At 36.6% G+C, this 14120-nt stretch overlaps 1 protein-coding gene across 1 annotated transcript; it reads right to left on the reverse strand.

Moving 5' to 3' along the window:
• Positions 1-8583: 8583 nt before the first annotated feature.
• LOC148025941 (germin-like protein 9-3) lies at positions 8584-9334 on the reverse strand. The gene has a single exon (XM_087692159.1). It carries the CDS (start codon positions 9229-9231, stop codon positions 8584-8586), a length of 648 nt encoding a protein of 215 aa, XP_087548285.1. The 5' UTR covers positions 9232-9334.
• Positions 9335-14120: the final 4786 nt, after the last annotated feature.

A 14120-nucleotide genomic window follows, 5' to 3' on the forward strand; every position in this document is an offset into this window, starting at 1 on the left:
ATGAATGATTGGACATGGAGTTTATTTCAACCATATTCCTACTAAGACTCAAGAATCAAAGGAAAAGATCGTACATTTTATATCGTCAACAAGTATTTCTTGAAGAAAAAGAGGATATGCATGTTGAAAGTGTGTTCAATTACAAGAACAATAGACCAAGAAATGGAATAAGTCGTCCAAGATAAAAGATGGAGAAAAATGATGCGATTTATGAAAATCAATATTTTTACTCAATTTTGATGAATTTTTGTAATTCTGCCTACGCTAACTTGTCAACCAGATGCGTTCCGATTGTTTCAAGTACCTGAATAACCATATTCGGAGTTCAAATGACGAAGTTATGATCCAAACAAGCTGCAAACAGGCATAAAGCAAAAAAAAATGAAAATAGTGAAAAACAATAGAAAAGCAAAAGCCAAAAGCTAAAATAAAAAAGCCTAATGTGTGTAAGTGTGAATAGAGAAATATATAAGGAGATGAGAATGGAGAGTTAAGGGCCTTCCCCCTTGATTACAATTGTATTTTGTGAGAGAGGAGAGTGAAGGGTCGCATGCTAGAGTGAGCTCTTGTCATGCCAATTTGGAAGTTGAAGCTTTTGGGTGTTAAAGCGCCGAGCATCGGCTCAAGGTTGTTAAGGTACGAAAATATATCTCACTTAGTTTTTTTTCGAATTGTTGGTATTTTTGTTGTGTTGTGGTTGTGTGATGCTCTACCCGCATACCGGTTTTAAATTTTTTGAGCTATAAGAGGCATTGTTTTTAGTCTTGTTTTTTATGTGGCTTGTGGCATTTTATCGAATATTTGAATTTTTCAAATTAAGTTGTGCATTCGACAAAGTCAATTATCCCAACCGGCATTTCTTAACGTCTCGTGATTGGGTTGTGAGTGAGGCTTGCTCTCAATCACTGCTCGCGTAACAGTGGTAAAATACCAACACACCTGGCTAGAATACTACAAGATCACTCCTTCTTCATCTCCCTCTTCCGAGTGCTGTTCACTACTTGAAAATAGCAATCACGCATGGCACGGTCTTATCAATCTCTCTTTTTATATAAAATCCTCTCAAATTGGCTGAAAGCTACATGCTTTCTTTTACATGTCATCGTAATCTAGAAGGTGTTTCTATAGTTTTAGGGATTTTTACAAGAGATAATATCTAGAATATCAAAAATTGGCTAAAAACTTGTCCAAAAGAATCTAATATTTTAAACCATGGACACTAACACTAATGCCTAAAGTGGCATTGGCTCTCTAAATCTTAAAGAAAGCAATACTACACGGTGTGTGCATAGCGGTACGACACCGCTATACACGAAGAAGAAAGAGAATTGTGCAAGGGAGAAGGGAGGGAAGGTGTGAAAAGAATGTACAAAGGGTTTCATCATCACGCCTTTGAGGTAAGTACATTGTCTCCTCTTGCTTTATTTTTGTATTCTCTTTTTTTTCTTTTTTGTTTTTCTTTACAAAGATATGCATGGAAAGAGAGGGAGGGAGGGAGTGAGGGAGGGAGGGAGGGAGGGAGAAAGAGGGAGAGAAAGGGAAGAAAAGAAACAAAGAGAAAGAGGAAGAGCGAAATGAGAGATGAAGGGAGGGAGAGAGGAGGATGAGTGAGACAAACAATGAGAGAGAAAGAGGGGGAGAAACAAAGAGAGGAAACAAAGAAAGGGAAATAGAGAGAGAATGAGAGGGGGAGAGAAATAGAGAGAGGGAGAGAGAAGGAAGAGAGGAGGAGGAGGTAGAAAAGAAGGGGGAGGTAAAAAGAGGAAGGAGAGTGAAAAGAAGAGAGAGAGAGAGAGAGAAAGAGAGATAGAGAGAAAAAAATAGAGAGAGAGAGAGGGAGAGAGAAATAGGAAAACAATGAGAGAATGAGAGAGAAGGTTAAGAAAAAAAGTGAAGGGAGAGGCGGGAGAAAGAGATAAAGAGAGGTAAATATCTTTGTTTTTTAATCTTTTTATTTTCTTTCTTTAATTGTCTTTGCAATGAGATGCATTAAGTGAGAGTGGGGAGGGAAGGAGGGAGAGAAATAGAGAGAAGAAGGGAGGAAAAGGAAGAGAGTCTTGTGGAGAAATAAAAAAGGGGAGAGAGAGGGGATTCACAAAGGCAATGTGATTTTGTCAATCTCAAACGAATCTCACCGCTAATTAAAAGGCAATGTGATTTTGTCTTTTTGAAAGTAAACAGGCCTAGATTCTTTTTAATTGGCTGTCTCCCATTGACTGTTCTTCATAAAAAAGTGTTGAAACCCAAGCATGGCATTTTATAGGTTTGTAAATGAGAGAGAGAGAGAGAGAGAGAGAGAGAGAGAGAGGCTGCGACCACCACTGCTATCCACGAAGATGGAGGAGATAAGTGTTAAGGAAAAGAAAGGAACTCGGTGAAAGAGAAGAAAAATGAGGGAAGTATGAAGGGATTCTTCTTCAAGCTTTGAGGTAAGTGCATTATCTCTTCTCTCTTTGTTTGTCTCTTTTTTTTACTTATCTCTTTATTTTTGTTGATGAAGAGATGTATAGAGAGAAGAAGTGAGAGAGATCAACGTAAGTGAAATGGAGAGAGACAAAGAGAGAGGTCACTACCACTGCTAATCCACCACAAAAAGATAGGGGTAAACTGCAAGGAAGAAGGAGGGAACCCATGAAGGAGAAGAAGAAGAAGAAGAAGAGAAACATGAAAGGATTCCTCTTCAAGCTTTGAGATAAGTGCATTCTCTCTTCTCTCTTTGTTTTTCTCTTTTCTTTACTTCTCTCTTTCTTTTTGTTGATGAAGAGATGTATAGAGAGAAAAATGGAGAGAGATCAACGCAAGGGAGATTGAGAGAGAGAGAGAGAGAGAGAGTACTGCTACCACTGCCATTGACACCGTATCCATTAAAAGAGAGGGGATAACTACAAAGGAGAAGGAGGGAACCGGCGAAGGAGAAGCAAAAGAAGAAGAGAAGCGCGAAAGGATTCTTCTTCAAGCTTTGAGTTAAGTGCATTCTCTCTTCTCTCTTTTGTTGAGAAACATGGATCTTGAGCACAGTGTAGCTCTGGAGGCTTAAACTCATAAGCAAGAGACATGAATACTGATGACTAGACACAAACTTTCACTCCAGTGAATAAGGTTCCAAGATAGATTATCTTGGACTCATAAACACAATCTTGAGTGGGTAGGAACAGAGACTTCAAGTACAAAGTACAATAGCATTACATGAAAAGTAAACCAAGTGTATGTCTTTATAGCTTTCCAGGTTCTCCACTGTCCTTACTGTGCTCATGGGATACAAGTCTCCTCATCATGTAGCATACATCATTTGACCTATTTCCCAACACCCCCCTCAAATGATGAATTTCTACATTTGCAGGCTTTTCCCCCCTACATGATAACATGGCCCGAGAGACTAGCTCATGGGTAGCCTAGTCAAGTCAAGGTTGAAATTTTATATTTTTGGCCAAGGGATTTTTCAATACAAATCAACTAAGAGAAAGAAAGTAACCATCATGGGAAAAGATACAAAAAATTTATTTAGAAAAATCTGTCAGAGTTTTTGATGGTGGTGGAAGCATCTTCTTCTTCTTCTTCATGCATAAATTGACTTTGGTGGTGATCTTCGTGTAACTATTGTGCTCTCTTCTTGTGGAAACATTCACTCGCTACATGTCCACTCTCGCCACAGTAATGACAAGTAATTCGGTCCTTGTTGCTATTGGTGGTGAATCCTCGACCATGTCCTTTTGCTGCATAAGTACACTTGGTGTACAAAAGATTATCCCTTGTGGTGATTTCTTTTACATCCTTGCTTTCAAATTTTCTTTCTCCATCAAGTAGTGAGTGCTCAATGTCTTTGAGTGAGAGATTTGGAACATTACTTAGTGTTGAAATAAGGTTCACATATGGTTCATGATTAATACTGGCAAGTAGCACTACTATTGCCTCATCCTCATCAATGTTCTTTTTAAGAGTTGCTAGCTGAGTTTTAAGGCTCTTGAACTCATTGATGTGTATAGTAATAGACAAACTCTCTTTAATATGCAGCTTATAAAATTGTATGAGTAATTTTACATTTGCGTTCTTTGCTTGGGTGCCAAAGATCATGTCAAGCTCTTCACATGCCTTCTTCGCATCCCTGATGCCAGAAATATGATGTAATACATCATTGGATAGACCCTAGGTAACAATACCTAAATTTTATTGTTCATCTTCTTCCATGCCTTTGTTTTAGGCTCGTCTTCTGCAACATATTCCTCTTTAGCATCTTGTTTCTTGTCATCTAGATCATCTTTCTCAAAGAGATCCAGAGGTCTTTTCTCAAGAGATCGTACATGGTTTTCTCCTTCTAGGCATGAAAGCCTTCACCATTAAACTTTGCTATCTACTATAGTTAAGTCATCATAGAAGGAGGTCTTACCATGAGAACACTCGAGTAGTGTCTATCCTTTTACAAAGAAATTAAGACTTAAAAATGGATTTGATCATTAGGGATTTAAATTATCACATGTGCTGAGAATGAGCTTTTGAGCAACTAAGTTAAAATCAGTGAATAGCTTGTTCATGAGTGAGCTAAATACACAAGTGCCAAGAGACACTGATTGAGTATCAAGAGATACTATTGATGTTGAATCTCCTTTTTGAGCTAGATGTTGCTCAATGATCTCCTCCCCTTACTGATTTGTAGTGTTGTGGACTGAGCTAGAACTCAAATCAGAGTGGCGCGCAGCAACTTGTTTTAGTTGGGGCAAGTGAGAGATTGAAGCGTAAGATGAGCTTGAACTACACAAGCTATCGCCGCCTTGTATTAGGGTTTCTATACCTGACTGTTGTTTTGTCTATGCAGCACCTACATGCAATCAACTGACGAAAGATTTTATGGAGAGAAGGAGCATATACCACATTTTAAAAGCCCTAAGGTGGCAGGATTGATTTCAAGGAGATCTATGATGATGACACATACGACCATGACAAGTGCAACCTGAGATAGTGAGGTACAATTTCCTCAATGCTGACCATTAGAGTGACCAATGTCAGAGGTTTTTATGACAGAAGGCTCCACCCTGAGGTCCTTGAGATATACCTAGAAGAGACCCTGAAGAGATGATGCTTATCTAGTATATAGAGGCAGAATATAGGGGTACAGCCTTAGCGGCATGTGAAGCAGTTTGGCTTGTGAAATTGCTACATGATTTGGGTATTCAGTTGGACAGCAAAGTTACAATGCATTGTGACAATCTCAGTAATGTGATGCTAGCTAGCAACCTCGTCTATCATACTAGATCCAAACACATAGAGATTCATTACCATTTCATCAGGAAAATGGTACTTGTAGGATAGATTGATCTACATCATGTGAAGATAGAAGATCAAGTAGTATATATCTTTACCAAATCACTTGGTAAAGATAAATTCATTCATTTTAGGGAGCTACTTGGAGTACACCAACTAGTCTAAGCTCAAGAAATGGAGTTTCAGAAGGGGGAGGATGAGCTTGATTCTTTTGATATTGAAATACTTCCATCCATTGATATTGAGGTGAGGCCAAGAAAGAAGAGATAGAAGATGACTTATATAGGAATATTTACATACAGCCCTGCCACCTAATTTTTTTCCCTTTTTAATCGTCCCTATTTGTGTCGAAAATTCACTCTACAAGCATCGCTATTAGGGTCACTATTTTCGTCTCTATTAGAGTCGCTATTTCCATTGCTATTAGTGTTAGTATTTGTGCCGCTATCCAAATTAGTGATGCAAAATAGCGACGCTAATAGCAACGGAAATAGCAACTCTAATAGTGATGAATTCATTGCATCGCTAATAGTGATGACGGGGGTAATTTTTTCCATGAGTAATGCCATCGCTTTAAATGTCGCTATTGGGTCCATAATAGTTAATATATTTAAACCATATCAATCTATTTAAAAGTCCATAATAGTTGGAAGGATCTCAAGAAGAATATGACTATTATGGTTTATACCCTTATATATCTTTGTGGTGTGCTTCAAAATAGCATATCTACACAGGACAAATATATCTAGGCTAAGTAGAAATTTTGCAAAAGAGAAATTGGATGACATTATAGGAATGCTTTGGAAATCTATAGAGTATGGCCATAAGGGTGATATCATGAGATGTACTACACACCCCCAATCCTTGGCTTTGCTATAAATATCACACCATAAACTCTTGCTTTGAATTTTGATTATAAGAGACAAACTTAAACTAGGCCTCCTTGGCTGCCCAGTCCATGTTTCTTCATAAATTAAGGTCTTTTGGCATGAAACTCCACCTCAAATGTGCTAAATTAATGTCCAAATGAGGATTGGACAATTCTTCGTTGTTTATAAACTTGATTTTTCACTCCCCTTTACCTCTACATTTAAAATGACCTACATCGTATGCCTCAAATGCTTTGAACAAACGGCCGCCTGGAAGCTTTAAATCTTCAATTTCCACTGAAAATGCCTTATAGATTCGCAAAAAATTTATCTTAATTCCTACAAAGTGCACCTTAAAATCCATATTTGAATTAGCTATCTTCCTTCAAAATCTAAGAGTGATAATATTAACAAGTTGCATGCTTTTGATTCTTGTTTTTTTTAATAATATTAGCAAGCCATGGGCTTTACTTCCAATTAATAGTGCATACTACTTGTGTTTACTTTTCTTCTTAAAAGTAGAGCTAGCAAGCCATGTGGTGTGCTTTTCTTTCCTACTTCATTCATGATAGGAGGGCATTGCTCATTCAAGCCCCTATCATCTTCATTGTCTCCACCTACTCAAACCCCTATCATCTATAATATGTCTATATACAGCATGGTAGTAATCTCTATATAGTCCTATTTCATGTGCTTAGTTGACACACTTTTGGGTTTTTCTATTCAATCTCTATGTATGCTCTTTGATGTTCACGTCTCTCTCTTTTGTTTTCTCTCCCTTGAGTTTCTCTTCTTCCTCATGGATTTCAACAATTTACATATTATGTTTGGTTGCCAATGGCTTTAAAATTTCCCTCCAAATCAAGCAACAAACTCCTCAATTGGGCATTAAAGCCCCAAATCAAGCAACAATAGCTGCTTGAATATGGATACATATTTCACTTGATTTGGGGCAAGGAAGATCTATATCTTTTTTATTGGTAGGCCCCAAGCACTAGATTCAATATACACCTCAAATCAACATGCTCCTTGCTCCAAATCTTTGCTCAAGCTCGAATACCAAATGAAGATGATCGAGGTCTCAATAGATTATGCATAACAAAAGATAGATGGTCTAGATAGAGACAAAATAGTCTTCTTTTTCTCCATTCTCCATTCTCTTTTCCTTCTTTCATATTATTCTAATTGAGATGCAAAAGTGGATAGTATCTCTCACATTGGCTTTTTCTTTTAGTCATTTAATGCATACACTTTATATTTTGTTACTCTCATACATAGACTTAGGCTAATGCTTATTTCTCATCGCCCTTGGTTAGGATACCAAGCATGGGATATGAATTAGCTTTTTTACCTGTTTTTTGAAAATTCTTTCAAGTAGTGTCTTCACACATTGTATTCAACCATTCATTCCATGTTAGGTATTCAATTCTATCGAGGGCTAGATCCTTTCCTATTTATAAAGTTAATATCAGTTGTATGCTTCTACTATGATGATGTGAATGAGCAAGCTGAGAGTTCCTAAGAGTAGTTATAGAAGAGGTGATACGACATCTTTATCTCCACTTGTATAAGTCAAGAGAGACCAAAGCATTGTTACTCAAGGAGGACCAATCACATAAGCATTTGAAAGAGTAGGAAAGTTCTTAGTAGCATAGAATAGACATAATGTAAGAAACTAAGCTTTACACAATTTATGTTTAGGCCAGCACATACAAGTGCTCCTTTATATTCATAATGCTTCCTATGAAGTATTGTTTAAACCTTGGAGTCATAGCTTGTTAATTTGTATTTTCTTCCATGGAATGGGGATCAAAACATTAAGAACATAAATAAAATTTTCACTTTGTTCAAGGAGGCTACAAAATATGTTGATTGTTTCCTTGGTTCATGCTTTACATGGCTATGGTTTATGTAAAAAGATCAAGACTTATAGAAATCCCAACTTTAATTTGATTGTTCAACATCTCATAAGGATCATACATTTATGAGACTCATAAGCATGGAACATATAAAAGTTAACTCCAATAATTGTTTCTTGAGTGCAGTATACAAGTTTAAAAGATGTGAATGAGCAAGAGTGAATGGTTGAATTAGATATGTCAAGTGAGAACTCTAGACGGGAAATTAATCATTCCAAGTCCTTGAATTGAACTAATCCATTTCAATTTTGGGCTCATTTTCGGTAATAAGGTTGATTTTCAATTGTAGATATTATGTGATCTTTATTCAAATAGTGCGCAATAAAGTCAAAGAAAGAAGACCCTAGCTGTTGAGAGTTGCGAGCAATGCTCTAATACCTGAAGAAATCTTTTCGATGGGAAGTGTGAAAGACACGAGGAGGCGAGGCGTGAGACAACAGGATGCGAGCGAAAGGAAAACCAAAGTTATAAGGTAAGATAGGGTAACAATACGCGAGTCATCCGTTTGGAACGCAAGTACATGAACCCGAACGTCCCTATTACACCATGAACGGGTATTGGAGCTGGGAGAGGACGGAGTCGTCGATCTGGAAGGCCTGCTTGAGGATGGAGGGGTTGATGTGGGAGCCAAAGAGGGTCGCAGGCAGGGAGACGACTCCGGGGTCGGAGGAGCTGAAGGAGGCGAAGGCGCGGGCGGTCTTGTGGCCGCTGAGATTGATCTGGAAGTGGACGAGGCCCTTGGGGAACACGAACAGGTCGCCCTCCTCCAGGCGCTGGACGTAGAGGCGGTTGCCCGTATCCACAAACCCCACGTGCAGGATGCCGTGCGTGAGGTACAGCAGCTCCGTCGCGCGCGGGTGCGTGTGCACCGGGTTAACCGTCTTGGGCCGGAACTCCAACACCGCGCCGGATATCCCCAGGCCCGACAGGGCTGGGAACTGCTCCACGAAGGCCGTCTTCACGGCGAACTGCCCTGCCCCGGCGCCCGCCCCACGCCGCAAGCCGTTGAACGTGAAGAACCCTCCGTCTATCTCCGTCAGGTTCATGCCCTCCGGCACAACGAAGTCCGTTACCGCCTCTGGGTCCGACGCCCCCGCTAACAGGAACGTCCCTGCTAGCACCGCTACAGCTACAGCAGTGGCTGCCATCGCTGCAATTATCCCTAGCCCGTGATCATTACCGGCCATATTACAGTGGAAAACTATATGCTCACTACCTACACTGCTCCGGCGGTGTGATCTGCTGCTGCAGCTTCAACGGAAAACTTTCTTCAATGTACAATAAATTGTGCTTTTCTATGTGTCTCGCAATGAGAACCCGCTGCAGGGAACTTGTTCTCAATGCAAACTGTGATCCTCACCTCGTCGCTTATATCGCTTCACCTTGACATATCAATATGCAGGCCGTCGCCGGATTACCATCTCTCTTCACGAGGGGAGCCGTCCACCCACGCGGAGTTCCTCAATCCTAGTATTTTGTCGAATGCGATGCGATACTTTTAATAATGCGGTTTGTATTAATGAAGGTGTTACATGATATACATCGTCCTAGGAGACGCTTCGAACAAAGTAATCTTAGCCTGTAACTAGATGACTTCCTACAAAGAGCTTTGAGATAAGTCTCAAATTTACAAAACAGGATAGTGATAAGCTTGCACTTATCAATATTAGCAAAAAATTTGGCTACCCTATGTTATCATATAGTTCTAATCACAATTGCTCATGACATTTCCATGTCTTGCTTTTGCCTCCTACAACTACCCATAATCTCTAAAAAGAGCACATTTGGCATCTATGTTGGACTACAACCCTACCTTGTCTCAACCGAATGTCTAGTCAATCGATCCAGTCATAGAGTGGCATAGTCTCGCTAATGAGGGAACATGATAAGCTAGCTTGAGCATCTATCTTTGTACCAGCCAATCCAACTAATGATGGGGCAATGCATGCTAGTCAATATAGAGCCCAATCAATGGTATCCACTCACTATAAGATCCTTGCCAAGGATATAGAGCACCCTAGCAGAGATAGTACAACCAGCTAGTATGGATTCATCTTGAAGCAACCTCCTTCACCAATTCGATGGGATACTTGCAAGGTAAAAATCGATAATGCAGATCGTCTCCTTATACTTAACGCATATAGGACACCAAGGAGACAGATTAAGAAATTTTCCTATGTTGGAGATATATATAGCTCACCTTATCTAGACTAGATCTTATCTATATATATGTAGATTGTGATCAATGTGATATAGTTTGTGGGAGTGTACATAGTGTGTATCTTCTCTCTCTCTCTCTTTCTCTCTCTCTCTCTCTCTCTCTCTCTCTCTCTCTCACACACACACACACACACACACACACACACACACACACATATCTACATATCTTCCCTCTCTACGTCTCAACATGGTATTAGAGCTATCATGATCGGCTACAACCAACTTCTTGAAGAAGATAATGAGAAAGTATACTTATGACGTAGTATGTCACCAATTCTTGATTCATGTTCTATTGTGTATGTTATGAGTATCTTGTATTCTAAATTTTAAGCATAGAAGAAGTTCACTTGATCATCATTTAGATTGCACATAATAGTTTAATTGTAGATATGCCTTACTTGGACAATCTAAAAGTGTCTATTTGGAGAACTCTTAAGACAACACCTTTCTTCCTGTCAAAAGTTATGCCAGTTCAAGTAAATTGGACTTAAAACATGAAAACAAATAGGACAATAGCTTTTCGTACAAACTTCTATGATATAGGTTTTATCACAATTACTCACTCTTGAGTTTTTGCCAAAATTAGCAAGATCATTATCTCTTATTGGCCAAAAAGTAAAGATAAAGTAAAGATATAATGTTTTGGTCATCATTCATATTTCTCGTCCATGATGGGCCCATTTATTCTCGCATATGTTTCACCGATTTTGGATCGTTTTATTCTTGCCCATGTTTCATCTAACTTGGGTCTCTTTCTTTTGGAGTATGTTTTTTGAACTAGATATCTTTCTTTATAGTATAGCTTTTGCATACAACTTGTTGTGTTGCACTTTCCTCATCATCTCATATATGGTGTGTAGATTCTGTGATCTCATATTGTTTGTATTCTCTTAGGCAGATATGCCAAATTCTATAATCGTCAATCACAATGAACTTTTAATCATTCCCTACATAGGGAAAAAAAGGGAATTCCCTATCAATTATAAGTAGGGAAAGTAAATCATAGGGAAAATGGAACATTTCCTGGTTTGAGAAACTAGGGAATCACATTTGAAATTTCCTACATAGGAAAAAAGGAAAATTTCCTTACATAGGAAAAAATGTGATTTCCCTACATAGGAAAATTTTCCTATGTAGGAAAATTTCCCTACGTAGGGAAAAATGAAATTTCCTACCCTCCTTTCTCTAACTAGGAAATGTTCCATTTTCCCTATAATTTACTTTTCCTGCTTATGTGTGTTTAACTAGGGAATTAATAGGGAATTCTCTTTTTTTTCTTTCTTATGTAAAAAAAATTTCCATGTGTGGGGATTTTCCAACATTAGAAAATTTTACTCTCCCTACATGGGAAAATTTTCTTGCATATGATAGTTTTCCTATCTAGGAAATTTCTTATATAATTCTATTTTTTCTCTAACTTAGAGATTTTACATTTTTCCTAGCTTGCACATGCATACTTTTGTCTATTTTTAAGTAAAAATTTATATTAAGAATTCTTAACTTGAAATTTGCATAGAGATTATTTAGTTAATTTCAAATAAGACCTAGTACGCATCTAAGTAATTAATATAAACTCAACAAATAAAAACATCAATACATAGTGTCAATGAAAGAGAAAAAACAATTTTTCTAAAGTAATAATGAGTTTACAAATGAGCAGTGTACAATAACACTATGCTACAATCTTCACATCATCCAGACTAATGATATTGTTGCTTGTGGCTATTACAATCTTGCCATTCTCTAAAAGCCAATGAACAATCTCATGTATCATGTTATCACTTGTTGGTTTTTTTGAACCCTTACAAAAGACCGAAAAGCTAACATCGGTCTTTTTAAGATTTATATATGTACTTTTCAATGAAAAGTACATATCATGAATCGTATGCACACCGAGGTACTTCAAAAGTATCGTCTCCATATTTTCTTTTGTCATATCAACCTGCATTATAAAATAAATCACAAAATATTCAATTAATATAATTTGTTTTAAAATAAGTACATTATGATATTTAAAAATACATATTTACATTATTATAATTTTAAACAAATACCATGTAAAAAACTCTCAAGAAAGTTACCCATTGAATATCACTGAAAATATCAATTTCAATGCTTGGAGTTGAAATATCCTTATATTCCTAATCCAAATAAAATAACTAAATCAAATTATTCTTCCAATGTAAAACTTATAAAAATACAAAATTCATGTATAATACCTTTAGTTTCTTTTCTTTGATGTTGTTACCTCCTTTTTTGCTTGTTTGTTGCAAACGATTCATCATTTTTTTATTTGACTTTAAAAAACATATAAAAATTAAATAATAAATCACATTTAGAATTTCACAACGTTATGCAAATATAACCATCACATAAATATAAATATTTACCTTTTGCTTTCTCAAAATTTTTTGTATTACTTCATCATTTTCCTCATCTACATAAACCTATATTTGAAAATAAACTCAGTAATAAAATTTAAAAATATATAATTACAATATTTTGAAAAAACATATACCTTATCTTTACTTGAGTTATTGATGTTCTGTTGTATAGTTTCTTTAGAATATACTCTTTTTGTTAAGCCATGTAACAACAACTTTGAAAAGCTTGCGCAACTTTTCACATCAAGATCCTCATCTTCATTTTCAACATCCTTTAGTAATAACACATTTTAACAAAGTAAATAATAAAATAAAATGGTAAAAATACAAATATGTAGTCAAAATAAATTTTAACATAAATATCAAAACCTAATTTGTTGTATAATCTTGAAATTCTTGAAAGCTTTCTTCTCCTTCGGCAAACATATTCATCTACCAAGACAAATAAATCTTCATATATAAACATATATAAAATATAAATTATCTAATAAAAATATAAAAAATTGGAATAAAATCATTACCTCTAATGATAAACCTCTCTCCTTATCTTCATGTAAACCTTCCAAGATGTTTTCTTCTCCAGGAGGCTAAGATAATACCACACATATATATTAAATACATGAAATACCATAAAAGCTTAAAAATCAAGCATTAAAAAATAAACACACAATTTTATAGGATACATTTTCTAAGGCTTGATCAATTGGAATATCATCCATAGTCAGGACGTATACATCTTGCTTCTGAGAGTCAGCAACAAGAGTATGTACTTCACACTACCATCAAAAGGTATATATATGGGTATGGAATAAGTGAAACTAACAAGATAATCATAAAACGAAACATATAAATGATATTATCTTACCGGTGATGCTATTGTATTTGAAATCACATCTTTCGGTATAGGTTCAACGTTATCCAAACTTTCCACTCCAAGAAAGACTGTGGACTCTTTCTATATGCCAGTAAATTAATGGATTCACCAACTAAAATTATTTGTCTCAAATATTAGGAAAGTTAATGGGAAAAAAATTGACTGACTTACATTTTTTAGAAGGCCCTTTCTCCTCAAATACTTCCTCTCATCTTGCCTCGTACTTTTCCACCAGTCATAAATATCACACTCTCTCCACAAGTACTCACATTCATGAAACTTCAATGGTAAAATTTCATGGTGATTTTGAGAGATTATTAATTCAATATGTTATTTTTCAATCTTTTTGTAGAGTACATCATTTGACTTGGAGGAGTCAAACCATCTTCGTACCCGTCGATAATTTTCAAGCATGACTGCATGTTGGCTTTTAAAACATTCAACCAAGAGTTTTTTCCCATAAAATCTACCATTTTCTCTCCTTTCCAAGGTAGGTGATTGAAATATTTCATCATATGACGGTAGGCGCATTATACTTGATGAAAATTAAGATATCAAATATCCCTAATTAGATAGTTGTTATAGTAATTGATTATTA

This window comes from Lygodium microphyllum, chromosome 14 (genome assembly GCF_053477565.2).
Source record: "Lygodium microphyllum isolate KBCC chromosome 14, Lygodium_microphyllum_v1.1.10, whole genome shotgun sequence".
Taxonomy (NCBI): domain Eukaryota; kingdom Viridiplantae; phylum Streptophyta; class Polypodiopsida; order Schizaeales; family Lygodiaceae; genus Lygodium; species Lygodium microphyllum.

Bases quoted from the DNA above. Each gene is read 5' to 3' on its own strand.
- LOC148025941 (XM_087692159.1), bottom strand. From the start codon at position 9,231: ATGGCCGGTAATGATCACGGGCTAGGGATAATTGCAGCGATGGCAGCC.